This window comes from Tyto alba, unplaced genomic scaffold (assembly GCF_018691265.1).
Source record: "Tyto alba isolate M040663 unplaced genomic scaffold, T.alba_DEE_v4.0 Super-Scaffold_2, whole genome shotgun sequence".
NCBI classification, from domain to species: domain Eukaryota; kingdom Metazoa; phylum Chordata; class Aves; order Strigiformes; family Tytonidae; genus Tyto; species Tyto alba.
In genome coordinates this window covers 76,688,345-76,711,060 of record NW_024881282.1, presented here as the reverse complement: position 1 = coordinate 76,711,060, position 22,716 = coordinate 76,688,345, and the positions used below count along the sequence as shown (strand labels likewise).

General features: G+C 39.7%; 1 protein-coding gene across 3 annotated transcripts in view; it reads right to left on the bottom strand.

The window, feature by feature from the left end:
* Positions 1-22,716, bottom strand: part of RELN (reelin) — a 294,861-nt gene that overhangs the window by 39,226 nt on the left and 232,919 nt on the right. For all 3 annotated transcript variants that reach the window (XM_032996210.2, XM_032996211.2, XM_032996209.2), the window contains exons 31-43: positions 20,363-20,439; positions 18,690-18,848; positions 16,541-16,729; positions 16,041-16,314; positions 14,512-14,652; positions 14,239-14,416; positions 12,681-12,765; positions 9,874-10,056; positions 8,280-8,451; positions 8,100-8,202; positions 5,383-5,612; positions 3,258-3,478; positions 2,052-2,199 (exon numbers count right to left, since the gene is read on the bottom strand). In XM_032996210.2, coding sequence (XP_032852101.2) covers positions 2,052-2,199; positions 3,258-3,478; positions 5,383-5,612; positions 8,100-8,202; positions 8,280-8,451; positions 9,874-10,056; positions 12,681-12,765; positions 14,239-14,416; positions 14,512-14,652; positions 16,041-16,314; positions 16,541-16,729; positions 18,690-18,848; positions 20,363-20,439 — 2,160 coding nt within the window. The remainder of the gene's footprint in view (positions 1-2,051; positions 2,200-3,257; positions 3,479-5,382; positions 5,613-8,099; positions 8,203-8,279; positions 8,452-9,873; positions 10,057-12,680; positions 12,766-14,238; positions 14,417-14,511; positions 14,653-16,040; positions 16,315-16,540; positions 16,730-18,689; positions 18,849-20,362; positions 20,440-22,716) is intronic.

Here is a 22,716-nt window from a genome sequence, read left to right as displayed (position 1 = left end):
AATATGGTAATAACCCAGTAAAATATAGGTAACATAAAGTCTAGTAGATAAAAAAGTAATTTTAAATATCTCTCTTCTCATCCAATGGATTTTGCAAAGGCTCTGCATAATTTGAAACAGAAAAGCAAAGTTTTCTTATATATCTAATGACACTAAAATGTGTGGATGTTCTAAGAATTCAGAATTGGAAGGGAATTGATCAGTTGCAATACCTAAAATATTCTGTCCCTACTGATATTTCATGCTGTGCGGTTTCAGCTATTGGTATCACCATCATGGCAATATACTGTCCCCTGTGTTAAATTCTTTAAAATACAAACGTGATGGCAGTGGACAGTGGCTTGGAGGCTCCACTTGATTTCAATCCCCAGGTGCTGAGCATGACCTGCAGCACTGACAGATACCACTGCTCACCTGTGTATTTCAGGGAATCTCCTCATAAGAAAAGGGAAATCTTCATGTGACTACTGAGTCTAGTACCCTTAAAAATATCTATTATAAATTCCAGTTCTCATAATTCCTGGCATAAACTTAAAGCACTCTCCAAGTCCTGTGAAGAGCTTGACACATCTATGTCACAGCCAGATCTATTGCGCTTTGCAGGTGGCTGATAGAGTCAGCCTGAAAATGAAGAAAATCCCTCTGCAATTACTTTTGGTTGCTAAAGATCAGCCCCCAGCAACGCCGTTTCAGTCTGCCTTGCTGTTCAGAAGAGAACACACAGTTATTTGTTGATAACTGTTATTTTTCACGAGCATATACAAGAAATTAAATGTACTGCTTTGTTTTCCAAGACAGAAGTCATTTATCTCCATATAACACCTTGAGGTCAATATATGCAAATCCAGCTACAGACTATCATGGAGTAGAGATAAATGATGGTTCTTTGAACATGAGCAATAAGGAAAACATTTCAATTAATCTAATGGAGCAACTTACAAGATCTCTTGTATCTTTTGTTAAACAATATTTCAATTTCAGAATGGTCTAGGAAATCAAATTAGTGCAGAGAATTGATGTTTGTGTTTACCGACTTCTGAAAAAAGTTTGCTCTGCGGAACCTTACAAATTCAGTACAGGAATCTTTAATATTACACCTCACTGAGGATTAGCTGACTGCTGATCTAAAAAATACAATGGTTAGATATTAGGCATCTTTATTGACCAAGAGGCTCTGAAATTAAACCATAATTTGAAGCTTCAATGCTAATGAAGACAAGTCAAAAAGAGATAGAGTGCCTATTAAAATGTTTCCCCATGGAACATTAGAGTGGAATAGGGTGTTTACAAGAGATCAGTGGAAGAAAGTGGAGAAAATGCAATCTCTCCAAAGTAATAATATAAGAATATAAGCTAAGATACTGAATAAATTAAAAAACATGCCTATTTGTTAGCATGCATGCAATTAGGATGCGGTTTAATTTATATTAGTGTAAATTTTTTTAATGTGGCTTGCTTTGCGTGTCTCAAACATCAAATATCTACTCTGCAGGCCATACTTATACAATGTAATCTCTAAATACACTAAAAATATTTGTTTTTCAATTGCTGTGCTTGGTGTAGCTGATGAGAGCTTGACGGGAATTTCTTAGTGAATTGTCGGAAATGAATGTGCAAAATAAGAAGAAAGAAATCTTCAGAAATGAAAGAATTATGAGATGATGAATGTAAGAATTATACTGGCAGCAGGTACTCCTATTTCAGTAATGACTCATAATATACCAAACTGTAAGAGAAGCAGAGCGTGTGATGTGCAATTGATTTCTCATGTGATGCATTTAGGAAATAAAAATTTGCATAAACTACTGAAGGTGTGGCATCAGATCCTGGAGTTCTTATTCAAGAAAAAAAAGAACATGTAAATGATTAATCCCATTAAAGTTCAAATTAAATTTAATTTAAAATGGCAATAAGTATTAAAATGGAGTATTTGCTAGAGTAAGGACCACAGAATATATCAGCTTGCCTTTACCACAGAAGTGTCACGTGTATTATTCTTTAGTATATTATTTCTTCGGTGAAATCCTGAAAGAACTTTGAAATTGTGTTACCTGGCTTGTGACAAATCTAGGTCTCGAGTCATCAGCATACGTAAGCCTTCTTCATTAAAGAAAAGGTTGTTTCCTCCAGACATGATACCACATTTCCTTGATGGCTTTCCACCACTCACAAGCAGGAATCTGTCTGACTCCAGCTGACCTGAATACACAGCAAATACATATTTATGATTTATCTTGAAGTGCTACTACTGCAAGAGTACTATCTGCAGAGGAAGAGAGCTAAATTAAACATCGCATGCAGAGTGAAGAAATGTTCAGTGTTCCTGTTGCAATGTATTCTAAAAAACTACCATGAATCAAAACAAAATAAAATAAGCCCATAAGTATGAAATCTGGGATCTTAGTCTCCAGTAATTCAGAAGATTTTTCACTTTTTTTTAATTTTTCTTAAGATAATGACAAAGTACCCAGGTCTATATAAAGAAAATTTGGGTACCATGTGATAGCATGCAAGTGAGGGCTGGCAAAATTTAAAATGAACAGCAGCACCTATGAAGGGATGAGTTTGGTTCACAGCTGCTGCTTTATTAAAAATGTGCTCTTCTTGCCAGGCTTGCTAGCAGGTGGAAACCTCAAGGTGGTTTTAGAGTTGTGTGAGTGGATGCTGTGTGTGCCCAGGCAGGCATGAGGCTTTGAGTTCCCTCCTGCCATCGCTCGCTTGGGGTCTGCTGCGCCTGCCGAGCGGTGGCCCTCACTGCTGAGACACACAGTCTGCTCTGAAACCATGTTTGCTGTATTAAGGTCACTTAGATTTTCCTTGTAGTGAGAAACGACACAACCTTAAAGCATTCCGTTGTTTGCCTCGCTTGCACGTGTTCTGTCTGTGCTAAAGTCAAACTACTATCAAATCATAATAGTATTCTGAAATTATTTTCTATGTATAGAATTTCAGGAAATTCCATTTCGGTTAATATTTTGTATTCCAGCATTAACAACTTCACCAAAAGTCAGACACTCCAAGCCAGACAACTGATAGCTGTCAGACATTCACAAACTGTGCTTGAGAATGACATCTAAACTACTTGGTTCATGGGAATACCCCCACAGCATAAATCATATTCAGAAGCATGCAGGGGTGAGGAAGACTTTGCTGTTTTCTCCCTTGAGCCCTGGGTTTCACTAAGTTGGCCAGACAGAATTCACCCTCACTCTGCCCACCCCTGCACGCCTCCCCTCCCCTCAAAAAAAAAGAGATACCTTCAAAATCATCCTTAAGGAAGTCAGAGTTCTTGGTACTTATTTTACAGGTTGGTCCAGAGTATCCAGGGTCACAGATGCACTTTGTGCCATTGATACAGCTGCCGTGCCCGTTGCACATCTCCTCGCACTGCGGGCCGATGTACACGTTGTCAATGGCCCAGGTCACAGGTTGGGATCCAGCAGGGTAAAATCCTTGGTACCATCTGAACCTTGCCAACCTGAAAAAGGCATAAAGTGCATTTACTTTAAATAATAGTTCCATCATTTTTGCATTCCACATATACACCATACTATGCATATATATAGTATTCTTTCTGTTGGAACTGGCTTGATAAATAGTTTAATTCTAGAAAGAGACTACTATATCGAATTCCTTTAGTACCTCATGCATCTTTATGTTGGCGTTCAACCCAAGTACTGACAGAAATAAAAATAACATTATTCATTAGTTGTAATACCAAAACTGAATGACAGACTTGCAAAGGGGATTTGAAATCTAACCACTCTTCTCTCCATCGTTCATGGGGAGGATGAATTGCCATGGTCTGATGGATTTCCTTCTGCTTTGGCATACGGTGTCTGGGTCAGACTGGGCCACTTTCACTCTCTCCTGGAGAGTGAAATCGTACTTCATACAGCCACACAGCCCCCAGGGAGACCACCTGTGGAGCTGGGGTGGTAGGATCTCACTCTTAGTTACATGGAAAGAAAACATGATCTCACATGTCACCAGGCATTCAGCTTGCTTTCAGGCAACTTAATCTTAAACCAGGCTGATATTGCAAGTTGTTAATTTAAACTATATTCTCCTTCGGGTGCTGTCCTGTCATTTTTAATTCACTTCATAAGGTCTACTCACATCAATGCTGCATATAAAGAGGAACCGACTGGGGAAGGAGAGAAAACAATTCAAGAAGAGGAAAAATACTTGAGAGACTAATTTTATTCCCAATTCAGAAAACATTTTAAAGGAAGAAGGAAACCAGAATAATGAGAAGGGAAAAGCATTTAATTGCCTTGTATGTTTAATATGTGTTGTTAGAGATATCTAAATGCAGCAGGTGAATCAATAGCACAGATAGCTGACAAGTTTTTTTGTCTTGATTTGCTAAAAAGGGAATTTTTATGAGGGGATTCAGGTGATAAGGGATAGCTGATGGGTGGGGACACTACTAAGAGTTTCAAGACAGGTACAGGAGAACCAGAGTCCTGCTGGAAGTCAAAAACATTGATTTTAGTGTGCCCTGAGATGAAGGACACAAGTGTGAGGCTGGAGGTGTTGTAAGCTCCTCTTCAGAGATCTCTGCCCCACAGGCTGGATTCATTGCACCCCTAAGGCATGTCAGGTCCTTCTCTCAGGCTCCCTCCTGGAGAGGGTGAAGCATGACTCAGGTATGAAGCAGAGAGTGAAATACTGGATCTTGCTGAAGTTGGTAGGGCTTTCTTCACTGGTTCAACAGGCCCTGGAATTTTTCTTCAAGACGTAACTGGAATACTAATTTTTAGTTACAACTGTCTGCTAAGAACATATCTAGATGTCCAAAAAAACATATGTAGTGAAAACTAACTGAAAATGTCTTCATTTAAATATAATCACTTGACACTTTGGGGACCAAAAGACTGGGTCTTTTTTTTTTTTTTAGAATTGCACAAGGAGTCAGGTTTGGAGTTTTTTTCTTCTTATTCCAGTGGATTCTGATGGAGAAAATCCCCCTTCAGCCCACTGGCCCAAGAATATCATGGCACTGAATGCTCCATGGAAGCTGCTCTGCACTGCTGGGTGGGACTGTCTATCAGCCATTGGCTTCTGGCTTTGCGTGTTGGGGAAGGAACAAGAGGGAAGGCAGACAAACAGGACAGAAACACTCAGGAACAGAGGACTAAATCAAAATACCTGGAAGGTTTCATTGAGTTAGGAGCCTGCATAGTCAAAATTTTCATTTGGAGGGATGCATTGGTAGTTGGGTAAAAAGACAAATATTTCTTTTGGGCAAAACCAGAAGGACAAATGAGCTGCTGCAAGTGATGGTTACCTATTCCATGCTTGAAATATTTTGGATGGAAGACAGAAATAAAAACAAACCAACAAGAAGCTGGGCAGCAATAGGAGCTGGACACTTACCCACAAAGGTGCAGTTTTCCAAAGTGAATGACCTCCCTTCTCCAGCCCTGGGTGGTGCCTGCGTAGTAAGTGCTACTTGGGTGATGCTCAGTGGAGCACAGGGAGCTGAGGTGGCTGCTGCTGCTGTAGCACAAGGGGAGCAGGAGGTGCCAGGTCGCCCCCAGATCTCGTGAGAACTCCAGCTTCACCGGGTCGGCAGAGGAGCTATCAGTGGTGCAGCCAATATTGATCTGGGGGACAAGACATGAGATGCAGAAGATGACATAGGGCAGGACTCCTAATCACTCTTTATCTTAATCAGCCTCCCTCATTTGGTATGGTATTTACTTAGCCCAGGAAAATGGTGATTTGGGAACTCATTTAATAACTGGGATGATGCACTCAGGACATGCACGTGAACATGAACTGTTGCACATTGCCCTAACTGTCCATGGGCATATAGCGCTCTGGCTTATTGTAAAATGAATGTAATATGAAATCCCCAACTAATTCTACTAAGAGAAATTCATAGAGTTAATTAGACAAAATCCCGAAGGAGAGCTGCTAATGTTGCTGAAGCAAATGCATAAACTCTTGCAATCCTCTGGCAGGTACTGAAGTAATCACAGCGCAAAAAAAAATGTGCATTTTGAAAACCAGAAATACTAAAACAAAATGTGCAATCATAAACTTGTTGTCAAATTGCTGATCTGCACTATGGTCCTTTTTTATGTCACACTTAAAAAAAAAAAAGCATATGACACACGGTATTTGCTGTACACTTCAATATGTTCTTCAGCTTTCATGCTCACTATCCATTTGCTCATGTACAGTGGCAAAGCCCTAGGAGACAGCACTGAAAGAATACCATAGCTGGATTGGATTTAGATTCAATGTCACACCAAAACATAGTTTGGCAGCGTCAAACTTCTCAGGGTATTCTTACAAGATTCCTGATGTAGAGAACAGTAAAAAAGGCAGAAAACTTACATGAACAACAGTTCTGCTACTGAAAAAAAACCCATAAAAGTATGTTTTGTACAGAATCTGAAATCTCTTAAGACGTATTTTCTGCATGCACCCAGTGCAAATTTGTTTGCTTTTCTTTCACACTGTTAAGATGTTTTTTAGTCTTAGATTGCTTATATAAAAGAAGAAGAATTAGTTCCCTTACAGGATGACTCTGTCATATAAAATAAGATGTACTATACTTACCATGAAATAAATAAAAAACCATTGCTGATGAAATACAAAGCCTGTACTAAAACTATGAAACATTTTGGGTTTTTTACATATCTTTGTGACAGAAAATAAGTGCCTAACATGCTGCTCTGTAATGAAAATCTATTTATTTCTAAAACCACATAATAGTTAGAACTGTGCATAAATGTTGAAAATGTATCCTACACTGAATTTCCTTCATCACTCTTCAGTGCACATGAGTCCCATCAACCTACATTTGACTAGAAGGGCTGTCTACTCATCTGGAAGCTTAGAGAGATGCTTGACCCAACGTAGGTTTTGACTCTTGAGATACAGAGAGAAATTCTACTGCATTATGGATAACTTCTTCATTTATACTAATGTCCTTAAAAACATGAGCTTACCACTTATGGAAGTAAGCATGTAGATTTTATGAGGTTAATACTCTGAAGACTTATGAATATCTTAAAGTGACCTCAAACATTTTTGTTCTACAGGCTGTAATCTATATTTTAAAACAGAAAATACTTTGCATTCAATAATTTATGAATTAGTTGCATGAGAAACTGAAATGTGCATGAGTACACAGCTAAACCTAGTTTTCTTGGAAAACCCGTAATATCATTTTAGTAATTGTTTATAAATTGGTATCATTTGCTGTTTAATGCTATAACAAGCTACATTTTTGTTAAAAGCAGCCTTGTAATTGTGGCGTAGCAATTTACATGAAAGGTTCTCTTACAATTTCTTAATGACAATATAATGACACCTCTAATCTAATACATATTAGGCTAAATGGTTACTCCTATCAGTAGCTGCCCTAACTAATGTACAGTTTAGATTTTAGGTTAAACCAGAAACACAGTTTGGTTTAGACTATGTCTTGTCGTTGGGGTACCTGTTTCCACTGACTATATGAGAAGCACAAAAAACATGCTCCTTCTTCATGAGCTTTATATAAGTCCCTAAAATAGGATGAATTCAGGCCATCGTGGATAAAGAACATGTCCCTCGAGCATTTATGAAAACATGGGCAGAAGAAAAAGAAAAGCAGAACCTTGGCTTTCTGAGAAAGTACAGCAGTGCAGTTGAGACAGCAGGTAGGAAAAATTAATTTCTAGTCTCATAGATGAAGTCATAGCTCTACACTGGTTCAGCTCATGGAAATGCTGCACACTTATCCTGAGCAGGCTGTGAAGTGACAGTCTGGACCCTCATTATATTTTGCTCATCGTCTTGTCTGCCAGCGGTGACTCCAACTTGTAAGACATGGACTTTAATACTATCAGTGAAAGTATATAGGCATGGACAAAGTAGTAATTTAGGTAAGAAAGTAGAAGACTTCGAGGCAGAAATTTCCATTATTTGTATATTATAGACTTCATGATACACCCACATGAGGGAAAGTAATATCAAAGCAATTACAGGGGAAATCAGACAGGCTTTTGTATTTGACAATCATAACAGCTGGGCAAATACACCAAAGAGCAGAACTCTCTAAGAAAAAGGCAAAATAACTTTCTGAGGACAAGTACCTCAAATTGAATTATAGTGTTTTCATTTACACTCAGGTCCCTTGTTGTAATGGAGTGTTCTCCAACTTCATTTGAAACAAATACCATAGCCGAATCTTCTTCCCTGTAAAAAAATGAGTACTTTAGACTCAGTTTATTATACCGTCACTTCTTTCTAATTTATTGCTGGGAGATGCTTACGGAGCTCCTTTAGATGAATATGGGCAATAAAGCCCAATGTTTCCACCAGGATAGAAAAACCAGTTGTCCTCTTTGGGACCAAAGTCAAATGTATCCAAAAGGATCATGGGATTCTTTAGGTTATTTCCATCAATAATGAAGTCATCAATAATCCAGATTTCTTCTTTTTTGCCTATAAAGAAAAAGGGAACATTCCTTTGAAGACCTAACACTACTATTATTAGAGCACAGAACAGTAGCCAGTATTTATGGATTACATGGAGGAAAGGGTGCTAAAAGTGTGGCTTCACTACTTTAATTTTCCATGGAACATTTTAATTTTCCATGAAACTAGTCCCTATACTGCTCTGCAGCCTGGCCCTACAGAATGAACTTCGTTTCCTCTAAAATTTCTAGAAGTCATAGCAAACCGAAGAGTGAAAAACCTGTGTTGAACAATTATCTTCTGTCTAAATCATATTTACTTTGAAAATCTAGCATCTTTTTTAATTAAGACTCACCTAAATGATCACTTGCTGTAGAGCCCAAGTAGCCTGAAAGGATGATTTCATTCTACACAGTTTTCCTTTCATGCAGAAGCTTGTGTTTGTCTGGCAAGAGCTCTTTGGGAGAAGGAAACTCTGACTTTCCTTCCAATGATTATGAATTCAAATATGTTGGAAAATTGGTCCTTTTAAACTAGACAGGAAGGATTAGGTTGCCAGATCTTTTGTGTAACTGCCTTTTTCATCTATGTAAAAGTCTTTGTGTTGATCAGAGAAAGTTGAAAGTCTTATTTTAAATAAAATTCCTACTTAAGGATAATGTTTGCAAGAAAAGTTTAGTTAAATGTTTTAAGCAGGACCCATTGGAAGAATGAACTGGAACTGGATTCTTAAGACCAGATTTGAATTTGCTTTTTTTGTTAGAGGTGTGCTAGGCATTTGCCTGCATGGAATAAATTGTTTCTGTATCACCATGTCTAAATGATTGCTGGAATTCTTTAGAGCCCTTCATATCAGCCTCTGCTAAGAAATGTGCTGAGAGTAACTGAGAGCAGATGAGAGCTTTCTTCAGCTGGCATATCTCCTGTAATCAGGAGGAATGAGCTGCATTCCTCTCGTGGTTTTCTACAGTCCCTTACAATTTAATCAAAAGATTAACTGCTCACTACATACTCTTTTTAAATGGGTTTTTAATGCCTAGTTAATTCTGAGCAAGGTAGGCCCAGTTCCCATTTACACTTGGGACAATTTTGTATAATTGCAGCATTCTAATGGGGCCTCGGTGTAAATGAGAATCAGGTCCATTAAAAATAATGAGAAGAACCTGAGTAAAGTTAACTTTATTGGTGTTTCTCAAGAACATCAATGTTCCAGTACCTCTAGGACTAAAGTTGATAGTCTCCTGCACAGAGTCAAGATACTTTCACTTTAAAGCATACAGCAGCTTTATAAGAACAGTAAACATAATCTTGCGATAGTTTTAATTGAAGGATTTAAAATATAAGAAAACATGATTTAAGAGTCTCTATTATTGTTGAGTTCAAAACTCCAGCCTCTTACAGATGCTGTGCAAGTGTGGACCTGAATTTCCATGGGTGTCTCTTCCTTACCGTTGTTGTAAGGTTGCCAGAGCCTGAACCGTGTCGCATTGCTTTGGGCTGAATAGGGCAGAGGAACATTAATAAAGAGGACATCTGTAGTCTGTGTGAAGTAAAACTCATCTATCAGGTGCCAAGTGATGCCACCATTGACAGAATATTGCAGCAGGATGGAATGAGACCTCTCGGGGGTGCCTGGAGCAGAAAGGACATGCATTTACATTAATTATAATCTGGTTTTAAAAAGCTCTACCTCAGAAACAATTTTTCAAGTGTAAATACAATTAGGTTACTCTGACATCTATTACAGAGTATGGGCTTCCTTTAACAGCTTAAGATGTCAAGACATTATATGTGTGTTGTACCTACACATCTTCCTGTGCTTTTCTTTGCTTGTCTGTCTGCACAGTGCTAATGAATTAGGGGCTAAATTTACATTGCTGTTCATTATATGTATGGTGACAGTTAATTACTTAGATGAGAAGCTATCTCAGTGTTATAATTGTTTAGATTAGAACAAACCAGCTCCTTCTACCACAGTAATTTTTCAGTAATTTAATAATTATTTGCTTGTTTTTCCCAGGTACCAGACATTATCATCACCATCTGTAGCACCCCCAGATAAAGACACAGTCCTTATCTTCACAAATTTATTGTTTATGGCTTCGACTGCAGACACTGATATGAGCATATTCATGCCCAGAAATCATATAATTGATGGATATCACTGAGGACCTTTATTAGCATGTTTTCACAACAACAAAAAAATCTACATTCTGTGCTGTAAGCTGGGCCTAAAAATCAGTGGTGGAACTGAGAGTAAAATTTACATCTTCTGACTACCAGTTCCTCCTTTTTTTACTTAAAGCTTTAAAGAGTCCATGGCTCTTCACAGCCATAGCTATTAACACAGGCTGCTGAGAGCCCAGCATTCACACATGATGCTGGGTACCCTGCACAATCTCAGTTCCCAGTGTGTTTGGCCTGTGCCTGACTTGCTGGCCAGGAGCATCAGCATCTGAATGATGGTATCTCTAAGCTGTGTTCTCACTCAGCCAAATTTACACTCTCCACTCCCTTCAGAGTGTGACACAATGATGGCATGTCCCCAGAAACTCAGTCCGAGGACAGGAAACAACAGCAAAAAAAGGACTAAGGGACAGGTAATTCATTCCTGCCTCACTGTGCATCACTGTGTGAGTTTTTCCCATGTTCTTTTCTTAAATGAACCAAATTTTCTGAAGCCAAAATGCCTGATGTGCACGCTCCTGCTCCACTCCTCTCTTCAAAGTCTCTTCAACCACCACACGTAGAACAGAGCAAGGAGGAGGCGTTTGCAGTCAGGAGCTGATTTCAGCTTATCTGTGGCATTTAACAGTAAACAACACATTGTTCTTAATACTTACAGCTGAGAGATATGCCCAGCTGTATTAATTTGCATTCAACATGAGGGAGCTTGTTGAGACTAAGTCCTGGATCCAGGCCTAGGACTAGCAAGCCATATAGTTTTAATGAGAAAAGATTTCTGCTGGAGTTTCACTGCTCTACCTCTTGCGGGTCAAGCATCAAAATCCAGCCTTGAGCTTCTGGCTACTCCTGCCTTTCAGAATGATATTGTTACTCATTTTTTAATATGTTGGCAAGGATCATATGTAGAAGTATTTCCAAGGCATAGTTTTGTACAAGAAGTCTTCACAAAGATTTTGTTTTTAAACATGAAATATTGGACTTGTTATGTTTTTGACTGTTATTGTTTTCTCTCTTTTCCATAAAGTACTTAGGAATAGTAATAAGTGGCCAAATATATATGATTAAATGCCTACAAAAGAGAATCAAACTTAATCAGAAAGAGCTACCTTTTTACTTGCCCATACTGAGATTTGGCTAAGATATTTATTTAGGAAGAAAGAGGTGGTTCAAAACTGTTTTTATGCTGTCCTTTGGCAAATGGTGAGTCAGTTAGAGGTCAGTCCCAGGTTGCTGAGCTTCCTGCAAAAGCTATGAACATCTTCCACTTTCCACCAAAGGGAGAGGAGTTTTTGCATGTTGAGAGTTCAGCCCGGAAGTTCCAGTTCCACAAGCCATGCTGGGAAAAACTTCTGAAATTGCATGGGAGTGATTCAAACCCTCAACCAGGTTAGTGCTTCTCCATCGTGCCACTCCTGACTTGAATAAAAATATTTTGCAAAGCCAGAGATGGCAGGGGCTTGGAGCAGGGTAAAATTGAATCATTGTCTTAAAAACACTTGTACTAGAGAAACTGTCTCAAGCTTGTTACACTGATATATAAACTTGGCTTGCAAAGTCTAACTGTTCTTCATACACAATTAAATAGAATTATAGAGTTTTAGTCATCTCTAAGATACCTACTAGGAAGTCAGATGGCAAGACCTTTTAATGCAGTGGACTGAAGCTTGAAAATGAAAATCCCTGTAGTTCCTTATTAGTCCCTTAAGTAATCTACTTTAGGCACTATTTTATGACTTTAAAAACTGATAAATTCATTTTTTCCACAACACACTGCATAATGTTAAAAAAATCTTGAACTATTTTGTTTCTCTTCTTCTCAAAGACTGTACTAGCTGTGCTGTTTTTGACACCACTGCAGTTTACTTTTTTCTTAGGAACTTCACAGACGGCCATGTAGGCTGGTAGCAAGGTAGGGGTGATGCAGAATCTCAAAAAAATTCCCATATTATCCACCATAAATTGATGATCATGTACACTGAAGCTGAAAATGTAAATCCATATTATTTTATGTGATGCTATTATATATGATTAAAGCTAGAGAACTGATAGAAAATCAATAGTGATCTTACCTTTGGCAATAAATTTAAATGCAAACTGGATGTACGTGGTATTAGTACAATCTAGATCTCTTGAAACAAGCATTCTCAGTCCTTCCTGCAAATAGAGAATATATAGTGTGAATCTCAGTTCCCATTATCAAAGATGCTCTGTGGCTTACTACTGCCTGGATGTTGTTGGCTACTGACTGCCGGCGGCAGCGAGAGAGGTAGTTCTCTGTCCCACACCTTCTCCCAGGCAGAAAATGGGGACAGTGACAGCCCTGGCAAAGTGAGCCATAGTAATGGAAAGGTCTAGACATGGGTGTGCACCACCACCAAAGGCACAGCTACGTGATCAGGTACAGACACAGGTTACAGCTCATTCAGGTCATGCTCTGAACCACTGGGATGTGATCTGATCTGCAAGCACTGACTTACTCAGACATTGAGTCCAAGCTAGTATACTCATTTTTTGGGGCCGACTGTATAGTAGCCAAGCACCCTAATTTCCAGGCAGAAAGACTTCTCTCTAGGATCTCTTTTCTGTGCAATATGTATTTGCAATATTTGTACAAAAAATATGCTTCTGAGGCAACTCTTGACTTAGAGCAGTAAGGAAAGGGAGCAGAGAAGAAACCTCATAGTAACCCCTAATGTCCTGTCCATCTCTATAGATGAGCTCAGTGTTGTGTGGATCCTGGGGCCAGAGCTGGTCCCCGTTCTGCAGCGGGGCAAACCACCTCTCAGAGCTTCCCGCTTTCTCAGACCCATTCCCCCAGGGTAACAACCTGCAGGAACAACCAATCCAAGTTTTAAACAATTCACATCCTGTGATTTGTGATTTAAATGATCTAAGAAGGTTGAACTGGAGTCAAGATTTTACAAAGAAATATTTCTAAAGAATTCATTTCTACACTAAACATTATTAACTTTGATTTTTTGGGTCACCTGAATTCAGTGTCAAATGAAGACTCATGTGTGAGCTTAAAATCTATGTGCTTATGTCAACAAAAGTCTTTCTGTTATGTATTTTGATGAAGAACTGAGAAGTTCAGAAAATAGGATATTTCCTGGCCTTCTTAAACCTGTAATTGACAAAAAAATCCTTGAAGAGCTAAAGAACTTGAAAATGATAGAATTAAGTAAAACACAGGATAACTACATAAACATTGATTACATAGACTGCAATGCTGACTAATTTGTATTATTCAAAATACTCAAAAGCCAATCAGGGGATTTCAAGACACAAACCCAACTGATTGTATGTGTACCCTACTTCCAAATCACTCACTTGGCCTCAATAATCTCAGCCGCAGAATTTCATTCTTTTCCTTTGGTGGTTAAGAAGGAATTTATACCACAAATGAAAGTAATAGCCAACAAACAGATGAAACCTATTTGTTCATAAAAAACAACTGTGACAAACATGATGCATATTTAGGGCAAGAAAAGACAACAAAAATGAAAATGTAGAATTCTAGCCTAAAGGCTTTGATATAAACATATGAGGGGAAACAACAAAAAAATTACTTTCTGTTTTTAACTCTACTGTTTTGTATTCATGTTTTCAATGTAAGTAATCTCTGACCCCTTTAAAAATGAGAGCTGTTCCAGACTTGATCGTGTCACCATTCAGGTTTCCCCTCTCAGCACCGTAGACCTCAGGCCAAAGGTCTGGATGCAAGTTACCATTGAAATCATCCTTCAGGACAGACGGCAGAGGAATGACAGGGACACAGTATGGACCACCAAAGCCTCTGTCACACCTAGCAACAAATTGGGAGGAAAATGTGTTATCCATCTGGCCTAGATAAAACACAACATCCTTTCTATGAAGCAGGTTAAGCAGTTTGCTACTTACACACAACGACCCGCATCACAGATGCCGTGGCCTGAGCACATCCAGGGGCATCCTGTAGCCAGGACCACGTTATCAATAGCCCAGGAATCAACACCAGAAGCATAGTTGTACTGAATCCATCTGAAACGTGTTCTGGGAGAGCTAGGAAAAACAGTGAATGTATTTCAGGCTTCAAAATGTCTGCTCTAAAAAGTGCTAAATAATAAAAAACATCCTATAAACTTCAGGAGAAGAAAAGCATATTAATAAATATGACTCCCTGTATTTGAAATAGATTCCTATTCCAGTTGAAAATGGAAGTTTCAATTTCTCAGGTTAATTTTCAGCAAAACTCCAACAGACTCTAAAGGATGGTGCCCAAAGTGAAAACCAAGAAAGAGCATTGCTGAGACTCTTGCTGGTCAGAAAAGTGGTTGAGCAGAAACTATTAGCATTTGACAGTTCCACATGTTGCTAGCAGAGTTAAAACAATATAATTGCTTCAGTAAAGTGAGAAGTGTTGTGTAAAGAAAAAAAAATGATTACATATGTTCATGTATGCATGTATGACAATGTGTGAGCATGTATGTACAAACATGCACATGCATGCACACTGTTGTGATTGCCGACTTCCTTGTTATCCTCAGATGGGGAAAATATTTTGGAAAAATCTAGCAAAATGCTATGGGTTAGATCATCTTGCATTTGTTCAGGCAGGAAATGTTCTGTGACAATGTACAGAGAATTGCCCCCAGACTTTGTCAGGATTAGGATATCATTATGTTTGTGAAGAATATTCTTTGGAAGAAGATATATGGTCCTCTGGAGGCAGCTATGGAATTAGAAACCGAGATGTGAACCCCACTCCCAGTTTATTTACTGTGTGTCTATTCTTACCACCGTATTTTCTGGGTGGTGAAATTTACAGAAGTAATGTGTAGGGTGCTTTGAAGAATTACAGAACTATTCAGAAAAATGGTAAGCAATATCATCATTATTTCTAAACTAGAGCATGGTTTTATTCAGAGAGATGTATGCCAGCATATCTGCCACATCCATTTACAACCTTGTGATATCACTAGGAGGCAGGCAGAACTCTCCTCCTGCTCAAAAAATGTGGAGGTGGCACATCCAGTAACATGCGCTTTGACTTGCTGAATGCCATGACTGCCATGCCTAAATGTTGGATGACAACTTATATGCAATGGCAGAAAATACTTTTATATGAAAGGATAGGTCAGGGCATTAATTCTTGCTTCTTATTGAGTAAATGTTAGAAAAGCTTGGGTTAGCATTCCTGTTCTTGCTGTCATAGTTTATAGGCAAGACTTAAGAATTTACTCATCCAAAGTTGTTACTGCTTTAAGTTCCTGCAGTTGACATTATATCTGATGAAGTAATTTGAAGTGAAATTTAAAATTCCGATGGCGTGACAACACACATTTAATAATTTAAGATACATGCAGAAAATTCCCAAGCTGGGGGATGTTTGCTCAAATTACATCAGCAAAATCTGTATCATGCTAAACAGCCAGAAGAGCAGTGCTCACTTGGTTGAGGGTGGGAGGTAGACCGTAATTCTTTTCCAGTTTTGGAATCTTTCTGAAGTGTAGGTGGAGCTCTCAGTGTAGTGTTGACAGCCGATGGTTGGAGGGACACACTCCTCTGTCACCAGGTGCCAGTCTCTCCCATTGTTTAAAGAATACTGCAGGTGAATGCTATGGGAATTGCTGTATGGCTTGCTGCAACCCATGCTCAGCTCAAACTGCAAGAAAGTGGAGGTTGATACATGGAAGTCCCAAGTCTCAGCATAACGAGGTTTTCCTAAGAAAAGAGAGAAAAACAACAACAAAAAGTATACCTTATACATATGCTTCCAGTACTGTCATTCAAATTTGTTATCTGTATTTTCACCTTTTCTCAGCCTTCTCTTCCCTGCAGAATACTGTATACCTGAATTTGTCTACACCTCCCATCTTCTAAAAACCTGACCCATAAATAATTTATAATGTACACTCATACAGATGTAGCAATGTTTGGTGACACATACCAATGTTTTCACTGAACATAAGAGCTGTATCCATAGATAGGCAGTCAATGTCTACTTGACCTCCTTGTATTCTGTACCAGCTTGCTTGTAAATCCACAGTTCCATCAAATTTATCCTGGAAGCCAGTCTGAGAGCTGTCATTCATCCCTATAAGGACATCATCCAAAGCCCACTGAGCTGAATGTTTCCCTATAAAAAGCAGAACAGACAGGTTAGTGGAGTCCCTGTAAGTTATTTTTTATGCCCGTATCCTGTGTTCATTCAGTGAGCAGTGTTAAACAAGACTAAAACATTGTTCAAGGATAAACCTGGACTCTAGAGTATGTTTCTATTTCAGATAAACAGGTTTTTTCCTCTTAATTTCTCAAGCTTCAGTGCCTCTGTCATCATACACTCTCTCTGTGTTTGAATGAGATACCCCCTGAGCCCCTATACAGGGGATTTTCATTTTATGGGTCACAACCTTCCTGCGTTCCCCACAGCTAAACAGGAAAGGTCTCTGTCTAGTTCCCAAAGTACCTTTTGTATGGAAGAGGACAGTACACAAAGGAAAATGCTGAAGGCTGTTGATATAGATGATATTCACAGAAGTGCTATTCATCTTCTCCTTCCTGGAAACCTCTCTTCTCTTGCTCTCCAGCCTACTGGCATCTCAGTTCACCATCATCTCCAGCCCATTTCACCAGCCCTTCATTTCAATTCACCTTTCTACTGACATGCTGAAAATGCCATCTTACTGTACAATCACTGCCCTCACAAAAGAAGGAAAATCTTGACAATAAATTGTGAGTTTGCAGCGATGTGCCAAGACTTTTGTCTTGCCATTATAAGGAACACGGGTCATGGCTGATAGAACCACTCTGCACTGAGTTATGGCAGACAGAGGACCATCTATGAAGGAGATAATATCTGTGATGAGGAGTGGTTGTCACCTGTGGGCGCTGGTATGGAAGGTGGTATTTCAGCCTCCAATCATAAAATCTCCCTCTTACTGGGAGCCACGGGACTGCCATCAGGTGGTCCTAGAGTGACTGTTCTCGGCAGAGACAGATATCATCCAGGTGCCTCCCAGAGCAAGTGGCCATGTGCAGGACACAGGAAGGGAGCTACAGGTCTGACATTACACTACTCACCAGTGCAAATGATCGTGGCAGAACGAACAGTGGTCTGCAGTGTGTCAGTTGCTGCTAAGCATTCTTCCCAAATGAATTAGCTCTTTAACTAAATCACATCCCTCTTGCCTTGTCTACTCTCCTGCCTAGTGAGGACAATTAACTCCAGCACATACATAGTAAGAAAATATATGAATAAAAAACAGCCATCAAAATGATAAATTATATCCAAGAAGCTGCATACCATAATTACCTGAATGTAAGCTGTGTGCTTTACTCCCCAGAGAATTGCTATTAAAATGTACTTTGCTATATTCCTGAATATGACCTTATATTTCCTGCAGGGATCCAGGACCACAAAGGCGAGACACTTAATCAGGACACTTTTAATTGAGGTAATGTGTCCCACACAAGGTGGGAACTCTCACAGCAGGTGTAGGTATCAGTCAGCACCAGGATTTTACTTTCAGCTGAGAATGTGGGAAGTGTCTGAGTGGGCTTTGGATGTGCAGCAGAAAGCAGGGGAGCAGGGTGCTGGGACACCAGAAATGGTAGGGGATGGGGGTCCTCTTTTGGAGTATGGAGATATGAAAATAGTGAGATGGGAGCTACCAGGTAGGCAGATTCAAGGCCAAGTTATGCCTCCTCTTCCAAAACAGAGTAAAAATGAGGTAAAATGTATAAGACATTTTGCATCCTAGGTCACTCTATACTTCGGTAAATCATCTAATCTTATTTAGGCTCTTCTGTGTAATATTCTTTTTCCCCTCCCCTCTGTCACCTCCCAGCATCTTTGTTTTAAACTTAGCTCTTAAACAGTTTTACTCTTAGCCCACTATTCCACTTGGTGCTATAAAAGAAAATCATGTCTGCAGTGTGACTGAGGAAAGCCTAAATATGCTCTTACAGCACCCAGCTGTTCACCATACTGTATTTTTGGTAAGCTGAGGTTTCTGCAGAACATGTCCATACCGAGAAGCATTGACAAGTGGGTTGTATAAAGCTGCATAATGAATTTTTAGGGTGGCGTTCCTTACCGTGTTGTGGCTGCCACCAGCGGAAAGCAGTGGCAGGGGTTTTAGCCTCCCGAGGTAAGTCTATTGAAACAACCTGGGGTTCCAGGTATGACATGAAGTCCAGCTCTCGCAGCAAATGCCAGGTGATCCCATTGTCATTTGTGTATTGAACAACAAGCCCTATAATTAAAATTAAGAAAGGCAGTTAGTCTGACTGTTCAGAGCAGAGTGGGACAGCTCTTCAGCCTGTACTCAGGAGCTGCCCACACCCATCCAGTGCACGTGACTTTTGGCATCTCCCCTACCCTTTTGGCATCTCCTGTTCCAGGAGCATTTTGTGGATGAAGTCTTACTGCAAAGGTGATGTGGGCTCACCAGCTGCCACGTTATCTTTCTTGCCCTCACCAAACTCAAAGGATCAAGTTTTTTATAATCTCAGTGAAATGAATGATTAAACCACAGATACAATAGGAATAATGTGACTTTCTTCATAAACTCAGTGTTTATTTCATGTCAGGTATCCTTGCAGTTTGTGTGGGACACTAATTTGTCATTCTGATAGCTGGGCTCCCAATATGGGTAGTTCACAGTGCTCATGCTACCTATGCAAGCTCACAGCATCCACAAAGGTTAATTATTGTAACATTTAGATAATTTAAGACAGTATTCATATCTAACACACAGTATGGCAAATACTAGGAGATAGCAGAATTGTGAAGTCACTTATGTGCTCATCAAAGGGGATAATACAAGAAGCACTCATGTATATTTCTTCTCTTAAAACTCTTTTATACTGGAGTATATATAAAGATAATGGATTTTCTTGTGTCTTATATTGGTGCAAATGAGAGGAGAATCAAACCCTCAGTATAATCTGTACTGAAAGATGAGACCTGTGTTGGTATTGATGGAAATGACATACTTCAGGAAACAGTTCACTGATGTTACATAATTTTTGCTGAGAGAAAAATGAAGTTTTTTCATCCACCACATGCCAGTGGTCTGTCTTCCTGCAACTAGACCACTTTACATGGGAAATCTGCTCCCAAAACTCTGCTGATCCTTCCCAAACACAAATATCAGCCCCCCTCACCAGTAACTCTAAGCATGTGGGTAAAATAAGAGAGGAGACATCTGGGAGAGATTAATTTCTTTAGACTAAATATATTTTCAGCTGCACCTTTATGATTTTACATTTCAGGTAAATCATGCATGAGCTTGTGCTGGAACACAATCTTTTATTAGACCCACTGGTGAAGTTGAGAAGCTGAACAGGTTTTCAGACACACAACTCTTCTTCAGGTCAGAAATGCTGACTTTATTCTGAATGTGAATTTTATTTCAGACCTTAAAAAAGTCCCATATACTTGTAAATTTACCTGTTTTTCAACACTATCAAGTAGTCTAATAAAAACTGTTACACCATGTCTTGTAAATGTTGTCTTTCTTAAACCATCACAGTTCCAGCAGTTACTCCTACTGATAGGTCACCATTAGGTTTGGTGGAAATAAGTGTAAATACAAATGTGGAACAAAAGTAAATAGTTTCCTGCACTATTTATGAAAACTGAAGAGGTAATTGATTTATGTTAAAAATAAAACAATGCTTTTGATTTTGTAAAGGCAGTAAAAAGCAAAAACAGTGTAGAAGACCCAAAATACAAAAAGCTTATTATAAAGAAAAGGTGCTTTACCTTCATTCCTGGCTCTTGGCCTGTTGCAGGAGTTACCAACAATCTTGCTTCCAATTTGTACATAAAATTGAACTAGCCTGTTAAAAAAATCAGGGTAGAAGAGAAGTATAATTATGTTCTGATAGTACAAGATCAGTCAGGATAACTCTCCTCTCTTGACTAATATGGCATTTTCAGTTAGGTCATTATTCCAGGCTTATTGACCAGTTAATGTTCCCAGTAAAATCAAGCATGGCCATAGTAAACAGTGGAGGGCCCAAGACAGAAGAAGGTGATGTGTTTTATTGAGGCTGTGTTTAATAGATGGATTGTTGGACTGAGTAGCAGAATTTAGCAGTTACTTCCTTCACACAAAGATGCAAAATCTCTAAAGCAGACAAATCTGCTCCTTACATCAGATCTTACCTTGACCTCTTGTAACTGGAAATTGGTTTAAGCTTTAAAATACAATATTAGGGCTTTCATAAAATTATTATATCCTCACACCAATTCCTTTTTTGGTCCTTAAATTCTTGATGTAAACAATTTTCAGTGAAAAGAATTCATGGAACATTTTGTGAAGTAGACCCTTTGATTTTGAACCTATACATTTTGATTTCATTGAATATCCTCTTGTCCTCATGTCATGAGACGGGGAAAAAAAATGTTCCTGATTTGCTTTTCTTGTAACCTTCCCTGTAGTCAGTGCTTTTATCACTTCCCTACCTTCTCTTATTCCTTTCTACTGTAAACCATGGCAACCTTTTCATCTGTCTCTCTGCATGAAAGTTTTTCCATGTCCTCAATTTTTCCCATAACCATTTTCTGCAACCCTTCTAAAGCTACAACATCCCTTTGAGACAGTGTCACTGGTTTTATGGACAGAACTTTGTAATAGCCTGGAACATCCCTGTTGAGCTATATTTGAATTAATAACTATCCCCTCCTTGTGCTCCAAAACGTTGTTCTTTTTTTTTTTTTTTCTTCCCAATCTGCAGTGATGCCCTGGTATCCTTGCTGAACTAATATTTTTAATTGTGACCCCATGATGTCAGAATAGTTTAAATTTCCTCTTAGATGCGCACTGTTGTGCTATATAACAGCAGTTCATTTCAATTAATGCACTGCTGTTCACTCACCAAATTTCATTGCATGTCTCTGACATTCATCTGAGTCCTATCTGGTCATAACTACTGTAAAGAGCAGTGAGATGACTGAGAATGCCATTCCCCCCGCATCTACGCCTTCTTCACAGGTTGTCTGCACTGCACACACAAAATAGTGCCTGAACAGAGCAGGGAACCTGGACTTGTACCCATGATGAGCTTTTGCATGCTGGAAGTTGGTGATGCCATTCTCCTTCTTGTTTCCTAGCCAGTTTTTGACTTAGGATGATGCCTGCCTGTTGTGTTATGACTACTGGTGTACTTGCTGATGTGATGTTTTTGGGAAGCAACTGCTTGTCCCTTGTGCTGGGGGTGTCCTCGTGGAGCATATAGGGTGAGGTGGGGTTATTGCCAAACGGAGCCTTTGGGGGAAAAAAGAACACAGATCTAAAGGAAACCAGACTTCTTTAATTCTACTGTTTGTAGATAACTACTTTAAATATTAATTTTGAGGTGATGTCCTGGGTTGAGTGAGTGGTAGAGTTTTTTGGTGGCAGGGGAGGGGGCTATCGGGGCGGCCCCCTGTGAGAAGCTTCTAGAAGCTCCCCCAGCTCCAAGTCAGCTCCACTTCTGTTTGGGAAATTGAGACAATCAGCTGCGCCTCTGCGATAACGTATTTAAGAAGGGACATGGTGACATGCAGTGGAACTTGTGAGGAGGAGTTGCTGCAGCTGCATGAACAACAAGGTCAGTGGAGGAATGGAGGAAGAAAGGAGGGGGGAGGTGTGCCGGAGGAGAGACACCCCTGTATCCTGTGGGGAGACAGCAGGGCGGCCCCCCCCTGCCACCCATCAAGATCTACGGTGGAGCAGACATTGATTTATGGCCTGTGGCTTCTGCTTGCCTGATCAAGGTTCTGTGCCCGAAGAAGGCCGGGGTCTCATGGGAAAAGGTAGCCCCACTGCTGTAATTCAGCGCTGGGAGGATTGCAGCATGCGGGGGAGTCCCACGCTGGAGCAGCTCGGGAAGGGCTGCAGCTATGGGAGGGAATTCAGTTGGAGAAAGTTAGTGACCCATGACGGAGCAGTGTGGGGAACGCTGCGGCCCGTGGGAGGAACTCATGTCGGAGAAAGTTTGTGGAGGACTGTCTCCTGTGAGAGGGGGACCATGATGGAGCAGGAGGAACAAGTTCCGGACACTCCCCTCACCGAAGATGAAGGAAGTGGCAGCACTGACTGCACCCCCCATTCCCTGCCCCTGCACCGCTGG